This window comes from Idiotropiscis lumnitzeri, chromosome 1 (genome assembly GCF_059441095.1).
Source record: "Idiotropiscis lumnitzeri isolate Australia: NSW breed Sydney's pygmy pipehorse chromosome 1, RoL_Ilum_1.0, whole genome shotgun sequence".
Lineage (NCBI taxonomy): Eukaryota > Metazoa > Chordata > Actinopteri > Syngnathiformes > Syngnathidae > Idiotropiscis > Idiotropiscis lumnitzeri.
In genome coordinates, this window is record NC_142391.1 from 28,961,617 (window position 1) to 28,982,748 (window position 21,132).

The 21,132-nt window shown below is 40.4% G+C and overlaps 1 protein-coding gene across 2 annotated transcripts in view; it reads right to left on the minus strand.

The window, feature by feature from the left end:
- LOC148344141 (neurogenic locus notch homolog protein 1-like) overlaps positions 1-21,132 on the minus strand; it is a 54,479-nt gene that overhangs the window by 32,887 nt on the left and 460 nt on the right. For both annotated transcript variants that reach the window (XM_088293849.1, XM_088293842.1), the window contains exons 2-4: positions 19,841-19,922; positions 2,118-2,380; positions 1,431-1,769 (exon numbers count right to left, since the gene is read on the minus strand). In XM_088293849.1, the coding sequence (XP_088149975.1) occupies positions 1,431-1,769; positions 2,118-2,380; positions 19,841-19,922 (684 nt within the window). The remainder of the gene's footprint in view (positions 1-1,430; positions 1,770-2,117; positions 2,381-19,840; positions 19,923-21,132) is intronic.

Consider the following 21,132-nt stretch of genomic DNA (forward strand, 5'->3'; position numbering starts at 1 on the left):
ACAAATGAATAAATCGGCCAATTGTTGGCTGTCTTTTCAACACACTAACATTACAACAAGTCAAAGAAAGACATTAAACAACAAACATTACCCGCCCCAAAAATCTGCAAATATGATTTTGTCTTTGTGAAACAATAACAAATTATTATAAAACAGTGAGAGGTTCTGCCTGTAATTCTTTGCTTTATTGTTGTAATCGTAAAGGATCCGATAAAGAACTCATTTCAGCATTCAACTTGTCACATATCGCTTAGAACAGAAAATCCATATCGGTCAGGCTCTCATTACAAGTGTTGATTCTGTGTGAGGTCAAATAGTTTTAACTACGGAAGCGTGGAAACATTTTGACTGGGCTACGTTGTTTGGTTGTTTGAACATACTGCAAAGTTGTTCAAACATATTGACAAAATCTTTCGAATATATTTGGCGCAGTCATTCAAACTTATTGTTTGAATGCACGCTCAATGCTAAAACATATATATATATATATATATATATATATATATATATATATATATATAATTATTTATTTTTTTTCTAATAATTCCATGGGCTACTGACTTGCGCATGCAAAACTGTGAGCATTTAAGCGCATATGTAAATGAATATTCTATGGCATTATTCGAAAAATGCTACGTTTTCACTATTTGGCCTAGGTTTCACCTATCCGTTCAAACGACTTTACTTGTACACTTGGATGACTGTCAATATGTTCAAACAACATAGCCCAGTCCAAAAAATGTTTTGCCACATTGGCAGTTCCACGCATCCATATTTTACATATAAATCTCGTGAAAAAAAATCGAGGATATGACTCCTTATGGTGCTTTTGTTCTTATCCACCACCATGTCACAGTTCTGCTAAATGAATATTTTTTCTCTTCAATATATTTTCAGCATCTCAAGCATATTTGAAATCTGAAACTATGAAACTGATTAGGACTTTTGATGCATCAAAGAAGAAAACAAAAGAGAGGGTTAAGTGCCAAGTGAATCAAAAGAAGCCGATTATTAGTTTAGTCAAATTCCAGTAAAGGTGTATGTGTGTTTGGAGGCGACGAGCTGTCGCGGAGGCCTCGTCTGGCTGTGCTATGCGCAAAGGATGTTGTCCCTGCGACCATTTCCTTTCCGATAAGCCCAGATGCCTTCCTGCTTTTGCCCTGTTCACACACTGAACCGGAGCAAAACACACACGTGCAACCCAACAGCTGGTAATCACATCACCGCCCACCGAGTGAGTATTTCAACAAGTAGTTCTTCAAATCGTCATCTAATAATGAGTAACATGGCAAAAATGGCCCATTAAAACAGAAATGCCCAACTTCCTGTTCAATTTCTAACATGAGTCATGGAGCCTTTTTGACCGACCAATTTCATGACGACCACTGAAAATGGGGGATTTACCGTACCGTATTTAATTAATTTCCTACCTGGTACACAGGTGCATTCATAGCTGGTGTCTCCCTTCTGGACGCAAGTGCCTCCATTTTGACACGGTGACGGGCTGCAGGGCAGGTAGCGGGTCTCGCAGCGCTCGCCGGCATACTCAGCTGGGCAGCGGCAGTGATAGCCGCCGACCACGTTGACGCACAAGCCACCGTTCTTGCACGGCGATGGGATGGCGTCGCACTCGTTGATGTCCTGCTTGCAGGTCTTGCCCGAGAAGAAAGCCGTGCAGGAGCAGATGTAATGCGACTCAATGGCCGAGCAGAGGCCGTTGTTGGCGCACGGGTTGGATGCGCAAGGGTCAGGGTGTTGGCACTGATTACCTAGGAATACAGATACTATTGTTTATCCAGTTTGTTCAAATAGTGCCGTGCCCCAATTAGTCAGCAGGTGCAGGTGCGGACGCATCATCCACTTTAGGATTAGGCGTTTACCAATAAACCTTGATCAAACGTAAGATGGTGCGCCCCTCAAATATTTGTGTATTTCGTGCTAACATTTTTTGTATGCCGTTAATAGTTCTGTTTTTTGCTTCATGATTTTGCATATTTCGTTTGATTATATAACTGTGGGAGTTAACAGTATCTCACTTTTTTGTGTATTATTTTTCTAATACTTTTTCAAATATTTCCATTTTCAAAACAGCAGCGCCAAAGTATATTTCCCGTTACCTGACCATCCAGGCAGGCAGCGGCACTTGTACGCCTGCGGGCCGTCCAGCTGGCAGGTGCCCCCGTTGCGGCACGGCGCGCCGAAACAGGCGTTGCTGATAAGCGTCTGGCAGTAGCGGTCAGTGAAGCCCGGCTTGCAGGCGCAGCTGAAGTCCACCGTGTTGGCCTTGGTCACCACGCTGCATGTGGCACCGTTTAAGCAAGCTCCGCTGGAGCATGGGTCGCGAAACTGGCACCTGCTTCCGGCATATCCTCCCCGACACCTGCGAATATAATGGCATTCAATCAAATGCTTTCTTTTTTGTTACTTTTTTAAAAATCAAACCGTTTCATCGTTGGTGCTGGAAGCCTTTACAATTGAAAACATTCAAATTGTGGGTTTTACGTAGTAGACGGATATCACTTTTTAAAATGTTTTTGCCCAATTATCATTTCAGTATGGAGGGACAAGATGCAGATCAAAGTCAAAATGCTGGTATCGTGACAAAACGACAACCTCAAACTTTTTTCAAATGACAGGATTAGAAAGTAGCGCTTGTTCCTCTCTCTTCCTGATTTGCCATGGTGAGCAAAAGTAAGATGTCTGTGGTTGGCGTGGCGCCAGTTGTCTATGTGTGTGTATATATGAACATGCCTAATATAATATATCTTAGAAGCAATAATTTGGCAATAATTTGTCTCCTTTTATACAAGTTATGATGACTGACCAGTTTCTTGACTCACATTTTCCACTTGCTCAACAAGGAAATTGGGCAGCACGGCGACCGACTGGTTAGTATATCGGCCAGGTTTGATTCCGGGCTCCAGTCTTCCTGTATGGAGTTTTGCATGTCCTCCCCGTGCTCCGGTTTAATTCCAAATTCCAAATTCCAAAAACATGCATGGTAGGTTGATTGAACACTAAATTGTCCCTAGGTGCGTGTGACTGCTGTTCGTTGTTCAGCTTTGTGTGGCCTGCAATTGGCTGGCAACCACTTCATGGTGTACTCGCCTACTGCCCGAAGATGGCTGGGATAGGCTCCAGCATGCCTGCGATTCCCGTGTGGATAAGCGGTTCAGAAAATGGATGGATGGAAATTGAGTCAATTTTCCCATACAAGAATTAAAGCAGCATAAATGGCGTGGCGGAATGATTTTGAAAAAAATAATTAAATTGTGATTTTATTTTCCTCAATATGGCAATTGCGTTGTAATAGACTTTTTTAGGGTCCTCTTCCCATGTTTTATTTTTTTTTAAACATACGCAATAAATCAAGCTATATTACAATAGACAATATCAGATTTATTCTAAAATAGAGGAAAAAATAGAGGAAAATGAATGATTAAAATGAGAGACAGTTTATTTCTCTTGTCTAATTAGACCTGTTTACTTACTAAAGACCGACTTGCCGCGTTTTAAGCGTCAACTATGACGACTGCATAAAATTCTACAAAACAAGTTTGGAATAAATACATAAAACAGATTAGAACAATAATGCAAATAAATCTGTGACTATAACTTTGACGTTTCATGTTTCATCTAACAATGATTTGTGGCCTGCAGTTCTTAAATAAATAAATAAAATATACTTATATGTAAATAAAACAAAGGGTACCAACAGGCTGAAATGAAGCAGAGCAGTTTTTGCCGCTAAATTGGAGGTTTGGCAATTTGCAAATTACATTCTACTACATTTCAATGTCGATTGGAATTTGATTTGAATTGTTAAGCCCTAGTCAATCGGAATTCCTGAAGAACTGAAGGGAAGACACTAGTTAAGTTCTATTGGGGTCAACCTTCTGTGCTCATAAATCAGCTTATAGGGTAATAGCCTTAACTCGATAGGGTCCATGTCTCTTGAAAAAAAGTGCTTTTACAACAGGGCAGCACATCTATGAGAAACGGACCTTTTAAAGGGGAGCTCCTTGTTTCCGTCATCGCCCTCTGTGAACAATGTGCTGTTCGACAGTAAAACGCAGAGGAGAACAAAACTCGTGTGATGTTTCTCACAGGTCGCGTCCACGTCGTAAAAATGCCGGCCAATACGTTCCCACATAGGGGGAGAAAAGCCTACTTTTGAAATGACAATGAGTGGAGCTGAGGGGCGTCCCGAGAGGCTACGCAACAATGAGGCTAACAACAACAAGCATACCTACACTGCCTTCTTTTTATTACACACGCACACACACCCCCCCACACACACACACAGTAACGGTGAATCAAAAGAACCGTAAGGTTAAAATAGCCTACAATTGCCGACAGGGATTGATGCCTCATAGCATATTATAGCAATCTCCAGTAAGGGCTCCCTTTGGTTGCTTACAAAGGGACAATATTTTCAAACTTTTTGATTGATGGGCCACAATGGGTTCTAAAATTTGGCAAATCGATGTTTTTTTTTCTCCGATGAGGTGAGGTTACCAAAACACTCCATTTCATTTTAAATGAAAATGAATGAAAAGCATTACAACAAAAGATCTCGCTTTGACAACACCACAGTATTTAGAAAATAAATCATTAACATGGTTTATTCATTTAATTCTTTTCAAGTTCGGCGGGCCGGATTAATACGTTTAATGGGCCGCATGTGGCCCTAGGGCCATAGTTTGCCCACACCAGATTTAACGTATTGCTTTGGTATCATCTTGTGATATCCACATGCCAAGGAACAGTGTGGAAGTGAGGATAAATAGCCATTAGTCTCACTATGTCAAATATCAAAAACTTGCCCACAGACAGTGCTACATCCCAAAACATTCCCAGGGGGTCCAATGTATGTGTGGAGGCCGAGCGGCAGACGCTTCTTTTAGGCACAGACGAGTGTTTGGATAGTGGACCTCTCAGGGGGATTACCCAGCCTTGGGATTGTGACAAGAATAAGAAAACATCACATGCTAGGCTGACCACTGCATAAACACTGGACAGAGTTACCAGTGGCATCCCGACCAAGGCTGCCATTTGGTTGGTCCAAACACAAGTGCAAGTGTCCCATTTCTGCAATCAGCGAGCGTGCTGACATGTAAGAGAAAATCAACATCTGCGAACCTCAACACGAAAAGAGTTGTCAAAAACAAACAACAAGGCAAACCATCATTACAGGTGTTGCTGCACATAGAATGGCACACAGTTGATTGCGCCATACTATTTTCTTTAGGGACCAGGTCCAGCTTGAGATAAATTTCTGTATAAAGATGAAAAAGTTAAGACTTTATCAGTAAGTATGTTCCAGACCTACGACCCATAGGTGAAAATCCACAATATAGACAAACCATATCTATGTACTCCCAAAAAATATATACTTTAACCCCTACACACATTTTGAAAACACTTAAACTTAAACGTGGGAAAACACCAAAAACAACCCCAAACAACAAAATGTTCTACCAAACCATCTAATTTGCGCGAATGAAAGTCCAATAGATCAATGCTAACACTAAAAGGCCTTAAATCATGCATCGAGGGAAAGTCTGTCTTCATTTCACCTGGCAGCTTATTCAATTTGTGTGCAGCATAACACCTAAATGCTGCTTCATCATGTTTGCCTTGAACTTTTTGGGCTTCACTAAATGAACCATGTCTGCAGACCTCGGAGCCCTACTGTAATTATAACTCCTTAGTATTTTCTGTAGACAGGCTAAAAGAAATAAGTCTAAATGTAATTACGAACCTTTTAACTCAGTGCTACTTTAACACATACAACAACAGAGTATATTTCAGCAATACAAGCTAATTTTCTCTGCCTCTGTAGAAACAACAGCTACGACTGCAGCTTAGTGGGGGAGCTTCTCTGCCTCGTTTTCTTTATGTAAATTATGTTGCCTCTCTCCCAGCAGACCTCGGTCCTGCCTGTTAGTTTGCAGAACAATACTAGTTCAGTACACAGTAAGTTGGTGCAGTGTTTAAAGAACAATTGCTTAAAAATATGCGATTAGTGAGGTCTGTGAAACGCGATATACAGTAGCGGGGGCTCACGATGTCTCATTGTGTTGTCCTTTTTGTATTTCTTAAACCTGTTGAGCCATAAATTCTTGCACATTAACAGCTTCTACCAGTAGAGAAAGTGCATGTGTTTTTTTAGTGGGGTTGGGAGGTGCAAATAGGAGGAGGTGGGAGTTCTTCTTTGCCCAGTGGTTGTGAGGCGCTGCACGAGCCTGCTAGAAAAAGGCAGCAAGAGCAGGTGCGCATGTTAATGAGGACGATGGCAGCTGCTGCTCCGGCAAATTCAAAAGCTCCCTCACCACCACCACCAGCACCACCTCCCATATTCCCACCACTCTTCCTGCCTGTGACAAGCCCATCCCACCACTTGTCCCCAAGTATGGCCCAAAGTTAGAGTTAACATAATCTAAAGTTGAAAAAAAATGTTAATGAAATCAAATAAAAATAAAAGCGGTTTAAAAAAATTGGGAACTAACTAAAAAAAACATCTTACCCTTATGAAACTAACTAAAGTGTGCTTATAATGCAGAAATGTTTTTCATTTTCCTCTTTGTCAATTGTCATACATGAACTTTCAGGATTATTTTTAAATGGTTTTATCTTTATTATTACGCCGTGTACAGAAGAAAGAGTGCCAAATAGTCACTTGGGATTTGTACTTCATCACAAAAAACTTTGTGACCTTTTTTAACATGTACTACACAAATACTCCATATAATTACAAAAATAAATCTAAAACCAAAACTACTAAAAAAAAAACAATGTAAAATGCAGCATTTTCAGAGAAATAAAACAAATAGCTAACCAACCCACTCTAAAAACTAATTAAAACTAAGTTTAAAAAGTTTAAGTCCAAACTAAATAAAAATTAACCACAATAACCCTGGTAAGGACACAACAGGTTATATTGAAAAAGAGGTGGGAAAAGATTCCAAAATCAATTCAAAAGTTTGACATAATACAGCGCCTAGTAAACTAGTTCATTGCGCACTGCTGGTAACCTTTGTAAACCGAGGACCCCCAGTGCATAAAACCTGGAGACAGAATGGGACAAACACAAGGTACTGGACTCTCCATAACTTCCACTCACAACCAAACCAAATTTAGCTCCTCCTCCAACATACGCATGTTTCGCGATCAAGATACTAAACAAAACAACTATTTATATAGCGCATTTCACAACAGCTGCATCTGTAACAAAGTATTGCGCCAAGATTCTTCCTTAATACCAATTCCCATTTTGACAGGGATTTCGTGGCATCTTGTAGCATTTTAGGGCATTTCAGATATAGTGAACAGCAAACAGTTGAAATTGTGAATAGTGAGAACAAATATGTGGTAGATCGCTGTACTCCACTGAAGACATGAAACCTCAGCACATGTTCGTTTCGCTACTAGCTTGCCCCTGGGGGGAAAAAAAAGACAAAAAACTGCCAAACTGCCCCTCTCACATGGAAACCTCAAAGACAAACAGATAGCGTCGTCGCACGTGGACACGCAATCCAAACACACTATCTGGTCCTAAGTCAACTCTGGCGCGCTCTCTGCGAAGAATGCTAACAGTTTGCTCTTTAATTTGGCGAGAGCCTGTCAAATATACGCTCAGTACAACAAAAGTCACTTTTTCAAAGGCGCTAAGTCGAAGAGTTCGAGCCTAACAAAATAAACTCAATAATTTCTAAGTACGCTATGCAGCAACATCACTTCACTGAATATGAAGACTGAATAAAAGAGAGAGACTTAGTAACCAAATTGGAAGAAGAAGTTGAACATTGAATAACAGCAACATCTCATATTCTGCTTCTATCTCATGCACTGATTCACCAGCTAACAACAAATTAGATTTTTCAGTTGTTTCAGTCGGCTGATGCCATTTTGCATATTGTAATGAATGGCTCATTCAAGTAATATCTCAAACTCACAATGAAACAAAATCTCTTGTTCATCACTATTCTAAATGATGAATTTTACCTTGGTTTGTTCCTGCTTTTTCTATGAGTGTGTGAGCAAGAGTTGCATATGTGCGCATTTTAGTTAATGAAAGCATGACTGTGGAAGGTATGCCAAGTACTTCTCAGCCATATTGTCTGCTTCCTATGGTGTGAAAGGAATGGCTTTGATTGACATTGACTGGATCAAGTTTACATGATCCAACATTCGGGATTGAAAAGGGGTAACCAAGGAGTCTTATTTGAAATTTGATCACAAAAAAAGTTTTAAAACCAATAAATACATGGAGCAGAGTGAGACAAAAGACAGTTAACGGCTCTTTTATGGAATCAAAACAAAGAGCGAGAGGCAGCTGCTTCAACAAGAAGAATCTCAGCAGCAGGTAAGATTGTGCCGCAGGAAAGGTAAATAAAGACAATGTGAAAAGGTGGAGCCCAAATCAGAAGCTGTGCAAATATCAGGTGTTGCGTGAGCTATCGAATAACCGTGGCGGGATTATCACGTCTATAAAGCCGATACTTTTATTATATATCTGGGTTCCTTGCTCTTCAAAGGTTGCCGGTGGAGTCTTTGGCAACAGGTCGGCAGCACTTAGGAGGACCGGGGGCGGTGGCTTGAGCTCCGTAGCATATGTTGCGCTGACATTTGATCGAACAATAAAGGGGGTTTCCCCCGTAAAGTGTCGGCCCAATCTGCCTTCTGGGGCACAATATATACAGAATATAGGCGACATATGCACTGTACACTCATGAAGGACAGTGTTGGGCATCCAGATTTTGTAGCTGGACAAGCCTGATGTTGTACCCCCCCCCCTTTTTAAGGAGCTTAATTGGATGGCATTTATTCAGTTATTGAGCCATGTGGATCCCTGTGGGAGATATTATTGGTGTCAGGATTGACATAATTTCAAATATTTTAGGATAATCCCCTTTCGGGACAATCCATTAAAGGACAATCATTTTAAGAAGCTAAGTAACTGAACTAAAGTAAGCCTTGTGTATTTAAAAGGACCACAGAGATTTGGTTCAGAAAGGTTTTTGGGCTTAATGCTTACAATCAACACAAAACATCATCGACGGGATAATGGATAACGTTCATGTTGTGGTTCTTTAACCCTAATGCTACGAATATTTTATGACAAACAGTTGAGCAACACGTGAAGAAATAAAGTGTATAACTAGACTCATAGGCATGTATTCTTTATCACTTGCGAAGAATGATTAATATTTCTCATCTTACTGAGGAGTGACAGTCCATATAAAATACACACAACTATAAATGAGACTGTACACTGACACTAATATACTGTGAGTGTGAAAGTGCATATGTGTGTTTCTACTAGCAATGAAATAAACAGAGGCAGACTCTCTTAACAGATTTCTCTAAACTTCTGGGATTAGCAGCCACAGCCACAATTTGAGAAATATGGATTATGGTGTCTTTCTGGCATCGTAGTGCTCACTGGGAGTATAAGTGCTGTATGTCAGCGGTGTTTGTGCTCCAGTCTCCGCCACCCAATCTAATTTCCGGACTATTTGATGCTCCGCATGTCTGATTTGTTAAAAGCATCGCCTGAGGTCGAGTCGCCTCTACTCTGGCTGTTCATTCCCAGTCCCTGTCGTTGGCCATCATGGGAAACGGATGTAATCACCCCATGACTAAAGTTATTTCTTGAGGAATTGGAAGATGCAAACACCGCCCCCCATTCAGCAAAGCGGTGTCTTCTTCACCTCCTCTTTCATCAATCTTTCTTTTCTGCTCTGTCTAATTGTGCAGCAGGCTGACCTGGCCGTTCCGTATCTGGAGGTCTTCATCATTAGTGACCCTCTTTATTAGGGAGCCTTTGATAGACAGGGAAACGGTGTCGCGTGGGTCACAGCAGTAGTAATGACTACAACAGAGGCTGGAAACCACTGATGGGCTTTGGGTGGAATAGCAGCTCTCCAGGAAAATCACATTGGCCTGTACATCAGGTGTGCCAAAGTGGTTTCCATCAAGGACCACATCGTAGTTATGGTTACCCTCAGACCTTGGTGACAATTGTGAAACCACACAAATGTATAATTGTTAGGTGTGTCTTACTGTTGGGGACAGACAAATAATCTTTTGTGAAAAGATTGAGACAAACGAGGTTTGAGCCCGACAGTGACCTCGCACATACCAATGCTGTAATCTGAGGGTTCATATCGACAACAACACTACTGTAAGAAGCAGTTGCCTTTGCATTGTAGGGATACCCATGGTAGTTCTTTCCAATTGAAATTTGGAAGGTCTTTGGAAAAAATTCTCCCCAGGACGCAAAAAGTTAGAGCCCCTGTTTTCAGAGACATTCAAGAATCTGGCCTTTGCCGAGTTTGACTGCAAGGGAGGGAAAATGCCGAAATACGGCTGAGTTGTTGGTATGCGTTTACCCTGCTTTACACGGCCAGAAAAACAGTCACGTTGGTGTCAATGTCAGCCAGTTTTTGTCTGAAGCAAAACCTCAAGTCATCATGTCGTTCGGCCCTCTAACCCGCAGACAGGTGGTCCATCGAGGAGGGGAAAAACCAACCGACTGACACGCCACGCTGTGAAGCCGTCAGGCATCGGGGAGATTTGTCTTGGCAACCGGTGAATTTATATTATAACTAATCCCCTGAGTTGAGGCTCCAGTCGGCCCAATCAGCCTTCTCTGCATCGAAACTCTCGCCAAAGGGAATCAGACATGGCGGCAGTTACGTAAAAAAAAAAAAAGGCTGTGATGTTTCCCCATTGTGTGATCATATGAGGAGATATGAAACCTTTTCTTCCCTTGAGTCACTTTGAAACCATTTCCTGATTCTCAATGTAGGTGTGTGTGTCAATATGGGGGTGGGGGGGAGGGGGATTTGGAGCCACTCTTCTGACCACAGCAAACAGAGGTGCCATTGAAGAGTCAGCAGAACTGGAAAGACAAGAGCTCACTTTCATTGAAGTGGTATATTGAAGCATTCACTGCACATACCAGCAGGGAATTAATGGCCACGTTTGTTATCGGAGAAGAACATCACCCTGACATGTGGATGCAAATGTGAAAATACCCTTCGAAAATGTCAGTGTTGAGTTGCAATATGCCGTTAAAAATACACCGATTCAGAAGACATCAAGCATCACATATCCAAAGAATAAATGCAATCAGATGAGGGAAGAAGCCAGGTGCTCTATTCTGCAACAGGAGTTCTAAAACTGATTTGGTTCATGGATTCCTTATACAGTGGAGAGATTTTGCAAAGGAACCTCTCATAATCTTGATGTCTCTTAAACATTAACACGTGTTCCTCAAAATGTCATAGGGACTTGTCAAGTTCACCAATTAGACATTTCAAAAACACCATGAATGAAGAGAAAGACGCTCAAAATTTGGCTTGCAAGGAGAACGAATAGAATGTCTGAATTGAATGCTTGTCTCTTTGCATTCTGATCATATCTCTCCGTTCCCTTCCTTTCATTAATTTCCAGAAGTCCATGAACATGTGTGTCTTCAACCTAAAGGGGTGGGGTTATCTATGCGAGCAGCTGAAGACAAGTTAAGTTGGGGTGGTTGTTCTGAAGACTAATTATAAAAGCAGAAGCAACACGGCAACAAAGCAAATGTGTGATAACTATTTCATAATGACTCCATCAGATTAAAATGTCACTTATTTTGGTGGGGGGAAAAAAAATCATAATATTTTGACAACAGATTCACATTTTGAAAAAAAAATAAAATAGAAACATCTCCAAGACCAAGCAAACCAAAATAGCTGGCAATTGGAAACGGATTGCAATGTTTGTTTGGTTATTTTTTTTTTTTTAATTTTGACGGTTCATTCCTCAAATATTGGCTCACAAAACACAAATTGACCACGTGCTAACTCCTAAATTGGAACAAGTAAGCTACCACTGGAACTAGCAAGAGAAGTGCGTTCTGTCTGTACACTTTCCAGGAATGGTATCAAGATCAAGAGTCATATGATAACATCTGATGAGGTGAAAAGAACACTGTAGAGCCACTTAAATCAACCAGATGAGAAGACAAAAAAAAAAAGATTTGTTTGTTATTGAAAACAATCTTTGGCATTATATTGCAGCAAATTGTAATGTATGTTTAGAATGAAAGCAGCCATGTACTAAATGTTTTATTCAAGATTGAGTTGACGACTGACCTCCACAACTCTAGAAATATAGCTTATGACAGTTATCCCACACACTGTAGATAATGTATTCCATTAGTGCAACTAAAGGAATGTTGATTAGCATCAAGTAAAACTACTGTAGATAATTAATCGCTGCCATCAGCATCTCTGAGTTCCGAGTCCAGTATCCCCACACAACCACACAGCTCAGACTTAAATCCTAAAAAAATGGCTGGTTGGAATTAGAAACAACTTGACAGTAAACCAGAAGACCTTCAGATAACTTCTTTTGGAGATAAATGTCAGTAAGATACAAGGGGGAGATGGTATTTATGGCATGGAATGTCAAGTAGGTAAGCCTGTCAAGTGAAAAATCACTTACTTGACCTTGGCATGACGCCTCAGTTCAAAAAGCGAAAATCTTTCGAGCTATACGGCAAATCATTCGGCAATTCTTCCACAAAACATAAACAAACTACACTCTGAATATTTTAATAGGGAGGTTTTGTTACGATGTCTGTCCGGGCGTTTAGCTCAAGTGTTAGGCAGGGCAGAAAGAAGCTCGCTAACAGTATCCATGCAAACAGTTGTGTAATGTCTCCTACATCTTTGAAGTTTTTTTTTTTCAAACCAAACTTTTTGGGTCTTCTGAAGTATTGCTGAAGCTATGCTGGAATATCCATCTATGGGGGGAAAAAATCACATCCTAGATTTGGTAAGCACTGAGCATAAAGCTAGCAAAAGACCTCAGGCAGCTGAGGATTCAGAAGCAACTCACAACAAGCAGTCATTCTCCTCAACAGGTAGTATAAGTGTCATCACCTTTTTTTTTTTTTAACTCACTGTACGTTCCAAAAAATACAACTTCAAACCGATAACATTAGGCATCATAGTTAGACTCTTTTACGAATAAGTCATGCTACCAGCGTAGCAGTGGTGGCTAACATCGGCTCGTCCACAGTGCTTATGCTAGCTTAGTATTGCTAAATGCTAAATACAGAATAATGGCATACTGTTGCAAGTCTAATCATGAAATGATTTAAAGATTCCGAGTAGTGCCCAATGAAGTAGCCTACTGGGTGGCATGAAAATATGTCACCCAACACAGGAACACACGCTCAGTAAGTGCCGAATTTATGTATTTAACCCCTTGAGTGGCAAAGTAGCAAAATTACACCAAGCAACATTTACAGTATGCCATTATTTCTAAACATGTTCAAGCTTCAACCTTTTGAAATACAATAGGGACATCAATACTGAAAATTTTGTTTATAAAAATCTCTAGTACGCAAATCTTTGCGGGAATTGTAACTTCAATACTGCATTAGCAGAGCATAATGATGGGAACTGTATACCAAATTCTGCAACAATGAAGAAAAAAAAAAATTTCCCTGCATAAATCGAGGATTATGTTTCCAGGAAAATACTAATCAATACAGATGGAAAACCTGTTTACATACTGTACTAGTAATCACACTTGCACTAAAGATGAGTCGGCATCGAGTAATTGTCTCTGGCCCCTTGCCTGCGAGAGGCAATGATGAGAGGTTTAGTAGATTATTCTCGCTAAATAAGTGGCTGGCTAGTTTTTGTAGTGAGCACGGACTGCAGTTTATAGATAACTGGCCTTCTTTCTGGGGCCGACCCGACCTGCTGAGGATGGACGGCCTTCACCCTAACTGGGAAGGCGCCATCACTCTTTCTAGAAACATAGATTATTGTTTGAGCCTTCCATGACTATTCATATTAGAGCAGGTCGGGCTGCAGGCGAATAGTGAGCCTGTAAGGAAGGGTATGGAGTCTGTAAGGCTAGAGCTAACTAGCGCTATGCTAGACTTAGACAACACACATAGCTTTTCTTCTAGATTTGAGCGCTACACACCATACGCTGGTAGATCTCATACTGATATAATTTCTACTGAGGTGGCAATACATGATGGGTTTAAGCATTCCTCCTCGGTCGGTTTTATTGACGACGAGCCGTTCTCTCAAAATAATAGCACTCGAAAGCTGGTAAATAACTATCGGATTCCGACCGTCAGAATTTCTCGCCGCGTTTATAGTCGCTCGAGGTACAATCCGGGACCTAGGCAAGGCAATCTCCTTAATATTATGACCAGGAGTCCTGTTGCGCGGAATAACTTAGATAGACCTATTTTACTGAAACTCGGTTTTTTAAATATTAGATCGCTTTCATCGAAAGCCTTGTTAGTTAATGACCTTATTAGAGACCATAATCTTAACATGATTGGTCTTTGCGAGACCTGGTTAAAACCAAATCAGTTTTTACCGCTAAATGAGGCTTCGCCTCCAAACTTCGTGAGCTCGCATGTTGCGCGCCCTCAAAAGAAAGGCGGGGGTGTAGCCCTCATTTCCGAATCTAACCTAAAACTTAGTCCTCGTTTTAGCAATTCCTTTAAAACATTTGAAGTTCTCATTATGCGATCCTCAGCCGAGCTGCCGTTTTATCTTGCCGTTCTTTATCGTCCACCTGGCTCTTACTCCGGCTTTTTAGATGAATTTTCTGAATTCGTAGCTGATTTAGTAACTCATGCGGATAATATACTTATCATGGGCGACTTCAACATTCATATGAATCTCCCGTCGGAACCACTTACGGTAGCGTTTCGGACAATCATTGATATGTTTGGTTTCACGCAAATAATAAATGAAGCAACGCATATAAATGGCAATACGCTAGATTTGGTATTAACCCGAGGCTTAGCATCTTCAAAAATAATTGTATTACCATATACCAGTGCTATATCTGACCATTACTTTATCAAATTTGAAGTCTTGGCTCACTGTCATCGTTCTGACCATAATCAAAATTATAGCAGCCGTAACATTAGCTCCTCAACCATCGTTGCGCTCTCTGAGCTACTCCCTTTAGCAACTGCTTCGTTTCCTAATTATATTGGTACGATTGATGATCTCACAAACAACTTTAATGTCGCTTTGTTAAATGCGCTTGACTCCGTCGCGCCTTTAAAAACTAAAACTCGTCCAAAGAGGCTTACTCCGTGGTTTACAGAGGAAACGCGCGTACTGAAACGATCTTGTAGGAAGCTTGAGCGCAAATGGCGTGCGACCAAACTTGAGGTCTTCCGTCAGGCATGGTGCGATAGTTTACTAATATACAAAGAAGCGCTTAATTTAGCCAAAACTAATTATTATTCTAGATTAATTGTCTTACATAAAAACAATCCTAAATATTTATTTGATACCGTAGCAATGCAAACGCAACAGCGACCAACCTCGGATAGCTCTTCCTATTCAGCTCACGATTTTATGCAATTTTTTACTCAGAAGATAGAATGTATTCGTGATGAGATTAAAGACACTGTTCTTAAAATTCCGTCGAATTCCGCGACAAATTGTGTTAATAGGGACATTAGGGCTGATAACTGTCCGATAACCTTATGTCAATTTAAAAAAATATCTCTTGAGAGCCTAACAAAATTGGTTAGTGCGGCAAAACCGACAACTTGTGTGCTCGATCCGCTTCCTGGCAAACTAATTAAAGAACTGTTTACGACCCTAGGACCGTCTGTTTTAAATATAATTAATCTATCACTTACCACGGGTGTAGTACCAGCAGCTTTTAGGACCGCCGTTATCCGACCGTTACTTAAGCAACCAAACCTTGACCCAGAGAGTCTCATCAACTATAGGCCGGTTTCAAATCTTCCGTTTATTGCAAAAATTCTTGAAAAAGTCGTAGCACAACAACTTAATGAATATATGACTGTTAATAATCAATTTGAACCTTTCCAATCGGGTTTTAGAGCCGACCACTCTACTGAGACGGCCCTTGCTAAAGTTACTAATGATCTTCTCATAGCTATGGACGCCGACACCTCATCAATATTACTCTTACTCGATCTTAGTGCCGCTTTTGATACCGTTGATCATAACATATTATTAAAACGCCTTGAAACGTGTGTTGGCATTTCAGGTTCAGCGCTTTCTTGGTTTAATTCGTATCTGTCGGAGAGGACGCACCGTGTAATTCATGGCAATACGACTTCGGATATTTGTAAGATCATATGTGGAGTTCCGCAGGGATCGGTACTTGGACCTCTATTGTTTAGCATCTATATGCTACCGCTTGGTGATATTATACGGAAATATAACATTAGTTTTCACTGTTACGCTGATGATACGCAATTATACATGCCGTTGGATATAACGAATCCCCGCGACTGCTATAAATTAGAGGCGTGCCTTGCCGAAATTAAACAATGGATGTCTTTCAATTTTTTGCGTCTTAACTCAGATAAAACCGAGATGCTCATCATTGGACCAGCGCGTCATCGGTACCTTTTCAAAGACACCACTCTGAATATCGATAAATGTAATATTATCCAAAAGGATTCAACAAAAAATCTCGGTGTTATATTTGACGCAACTATGTCTTTTCAAATGCACATTAAAAATATTACTCGAACTGCGTTTTTTCATCTGCGTAACATTGCTAAAATTCGCCCAATTCTATCAACGTGTGACGCGGAAATCTTAATCCATGCGTTTGTTACATCTCGCCTCGACTATTGTAACGCTTTGCTCTCGGGTCTCCCCATGTCGAGTATTAAAAGTCTGCAGTTAGTTCAAAATGCAGCAGCTAGACTCTTAACTAAGACGAGAAAGTTTGATCATATTACCCCGATATTAGCCAATTTGCATTGGCTTCCGGTCCACTTGAGATGTGATTTTAAAGTTCTGCTACTTACTTTTAAAATATTGCACGGCTTAGCACCTTCTTATCTCGTTGACCTCGTGGTACCATATGTTCCGTCCCGAAACCTTCGCTCACAAAATGCTGGTCTTTTAGTGATCCCGCGAGCCAAAAAGAAGTCCGCAGGTTCTAGAGCGTTCTCTATTCGGGCACCAATGCTTTGGAATGCACTTCCCTCAGATATTAGAGGCGCCACCTCAGTAGAAATGTTCAAAACACTATTAAAGACGCATTTATACTCTTGTGCATTTAGCTGAAATATTTGTTGGCCTGTTTACTGCCGCTTTTTTTTTCTTTTGTTTTCTTTTCTGCCCCCTTTTCCCCCGGCTGGGGGATTAGGTGACGGTGACCCACTAGGAAGTTTAAGGCATTGACCAACTGGGCATGCACCTGTTCCAGTGATGTCGTCTTCCTGCAGCGCGACATTTGATCAATTTATTTATATACTTTAGCATCTAATTTAATTATTTGTTGGCCTGTTTACTGCCGCTTCTTCTCTTTTCTGCCCCCTCCTTCCCCTGCTTGGGAATTAGGTGATGGGGACATGCTTTGAAGATTACGGCACTGACGAACCGGGAAGGGACCTGCTCTGCCGAAGTCGTCTTCATGCAGCGCCTTTTCTGATTTCCTTATAGTTCAGCACTTCATTGAACTACTTGTTGGCCTGTTTGCTATTTCTGTTCTTTCTTTTCTGTTCCCAATTCCCCGAATTAGGTGATGGCGATTCACTTGGAAGTGGCTGTACTGAATTTACACCAACTGACCGGTACAAGATCGAAGGCTCATCTTCGGATATGCTGCCATGGATATTACGGCCCTGGATGAGGACCCACTCCACTGAAGTCATCTTCCTGCAGCACTTCATTCAATTGACTCTTATATTATCTCATCTATCATTGCATAGCATCATTGTATGTGTCAAATGTTGCCCAGTTGGCATCCATTGCAGCCTGGTCATCCTGGAAGGGGGATTCCCCCATCTGTGGTCCCTTCTCAAGGTTTCTCACTTTTCCCCTAATGAGGTTTTGTGAGTTTTTCCTTGCCCTCCTGGGGGTTAAGATCGGGGATGTCGATTGTGGCTATGTAAAGCCCTTTGAGACTGTCTGTGATTAAGGGCTATACAAATAAAATTGACTTGACTTGACTTGACTAATCTTTGTGAGCCAGCAAAGATCCCTTTGAAACGGCAAACCTGGAGTGAGGGCCCCATGCCCCATCTCTATGTTTAATTGGAGAAGTCTGAGAAGGAGGACACTGGAGAGGCACAATGATGGCTTTGTGGCCCCCAAAGAGAAGATGGGGAAGCCAGAGAGGGGTGATGTGTGGGTTGTACATGGCAGGGTAGCCTGGGGACTATAATGGGTGGATAATACAACCAGACCAAATTAAGCGATGGCGGGAAGCCAAAGACGGCTGCCTGGTTTTGGCTCCACAGGAATTGTGAGTGAACCAATCTGCCCATGCTAGTGGAGCTAAGCACCGTTTGGGATCATGTCAAATAAAACAACCAACCTGAAACCATACATCCATTACCTATAATGCCACATACACATCAATTTTGTGAATTATAACATTCCCAATGGCCCCACCTGACACCAGGAACTCTATCTCCACATGTACAGGAATATATTTTTTAAACGGAATACCTTCGTGGGTGAAAAAGATTGTTGCATTCTGTTTGCATGTGATGCTGCTATGTGTGTTAAAGTAGCAGTTGTTTGGACGTTTAAAATTACTGTAACCGTCATCCTAATTCCCATTAGCACTGCCTATGGCATTTCACATCATGGGGCACTAAAGACAAAGTCAAGTCACAAATGTTCTTTTCAATAAATATTGTGCTTGTAGAATATGAATTAAGCAGAAAAATCCACGTTTTTATCCCATTTTGGCATTATTTGTCGACTGACACAGACATTACACTTAGTGATTGGTTGTTACCTGAGCAACTGTGATATCATTTTCAATCAACAAGCTAGTGGCAAAATGGCCGCCCCTGGAGATGGATAAAAACGGATGCATTTGGCTTCATTATTTAAAAACGCAATGTAAATCCGAATAAACCAGTGGGGACTCATAGAACATGTTATTGTATAAAAAATGTTTGAGTTAATTTCCCCTTTCACATTGGAGATTTTCTGGGCTTTATATGTTGTTCAAGCCTTTTGGAAGAATTTAATCTGCCGCATAAAAAAATGTGCACAGTGCGGTAAAAACATCAATCACGATCAGTTTAAGTTGAGAATAGCCAAAATATTGAATATTAAATATTTAAAAAGCAAGAATGTCTTGTTTCATCGTATTTATTGATGCGATTTGTAGTGCTTCGGCCAGCATCTGTGACGTGAGAGGCTCACCACAGTCACTTAAGGGACACTGTTCATGTTGAACCCTGATTGGGCAAATCGCTCGACTCCAAATTATATTTGTACCTTTACTATCACCTAAAAATTTTTGAATTTTGGAAAGTCTTAGAATTTCAGTTTTAAAGGACAAAAAAGGTGGCTACAAGTGAATGAAAGAGAAAAACATGGTCAAATTAGCACTTTAGGAATGATTCCTTAATGTGAAGGCACTTCTCTGCAGACAGAGTGCATAGCTTTGGAGAACCCTCTGCCATCTGTCCAGTGGGAGTAAGATAGACTGAGGGCCACTTAGGGACAAACTCCCAAGAGAGAGAGGAAAAGGAGGGAGATGGGTTGTAGAGGTCTATGTCTAGAAGGACAGGGTCTGATCGTCTGGCCTCTCTGGGAAGCCTCACCCAGATTAGTCACACAGAATTAATCGCTGCTGAGAACAATGGCCGCCGGGCTTCTGGAGACCCCAGCTGTCGCTTGGTGAAAGAAATGCAAAAACAAGATTCAGGGCCGCCGCAGTCAGGCCACAGAGGGGGCTCGCTCACGCGCGGACCCGCCGTTGACCATCGATGACTCAACTCAGACACGCGCTCCCCATTTCTTACCCATTGACTTTTTGCACTCACTTGCACTGTCCGTTGCCATCTGGAGTCGCCTCACACCTCCCCTGGTTCAAACACGACTCGGTGGGCATGGAGCATTTCAGGCCTGCCAAGAGTAAGTTTTCGGTCATTACAATAAACTTGTGTATGTTCTGATAAAATGGTTTTTTTTATGCTAGGAACTCCAGAAATAGCAAGTAGGTATGATAAAATGTCATAGCAGTTTGGTAGGGAAGTCCTTCCATGGACAGAAGTTCTCAAACATAATAAATTGACATATAAGTTAAATAAACATAAAACATATACCTCAATAAATCATGGGAAGTGGCGATCCGTCTTTGTTTTATTAAAACAAAGATATTATTTGTTATTATTTCAAAAATAAAGTTCTTTTTTATTTTAAAAACAAAAATTAGATTTTTATAATATAGTTCTATTTTTTTTTTTTTTTAAATGAAGTATTTTTTCCAAAATATTACATGTAATATGAGAATAAAGTTAAGTTTATGAGTTGGCCTTTGACTTCCCCCCCTTATAAAATTTTAACACCATATTACGACTATCTTGAAAAACCTTTCCTTTATTCTTTCACGATATTGACTTTTCATGCTGACAAAATACTCTTTGTTCTCATCTTATAACTTGGGGGGAAAAAAATCACTCATGACATTACTTCCCAATCAAAAACCAAAGAGAAACAAATCCATAAAAAAATATATAGGAAAAGTTTAAAAAAATGTTTTAAAATGGAAAAATATTCATCAAAAATATTCAAATTGAGGGCATAATGCAGTTTTTACTTTGCACTTTTAACTTTTTCTTTAAAAATATAATTTAATTCACATAACATGACAAGTTTTTCATATAAAAAATATATATTGTGCCAAACTATACCCCACCAGCAAAAAAAAAAATCAACAAAAATATTAAAAATTGAGGAATTTTACATTTTTAAAGCGCAGGATTATTAAATTTTTATTGAAATAATATAACTTCAAAGTCATAACATAACCACTTTGTTTCTCTTAAAATAATAATCATTTGTTGTTGGTACTCTATGACTTTTGCTTTTCCCCCTCTAAATAGGCAACAAGTCCTATGGTACTGAGGGGCTACACGAAGTAGTTACATTTAATTGAGGCGAGTCCTTGTAAAAAAATTCAAAAACTTTGATAACCCCTGCTGGAGGCACCTGTCCCTCCAGTATCAACTTTAATTAGATTAATGCTTATACACACATCAATAATTGGGTAGAATGTATAACTTAATTTCAGCAGGTGCACAAAGATCCTGAAAAGTAAACATACTGCATTATT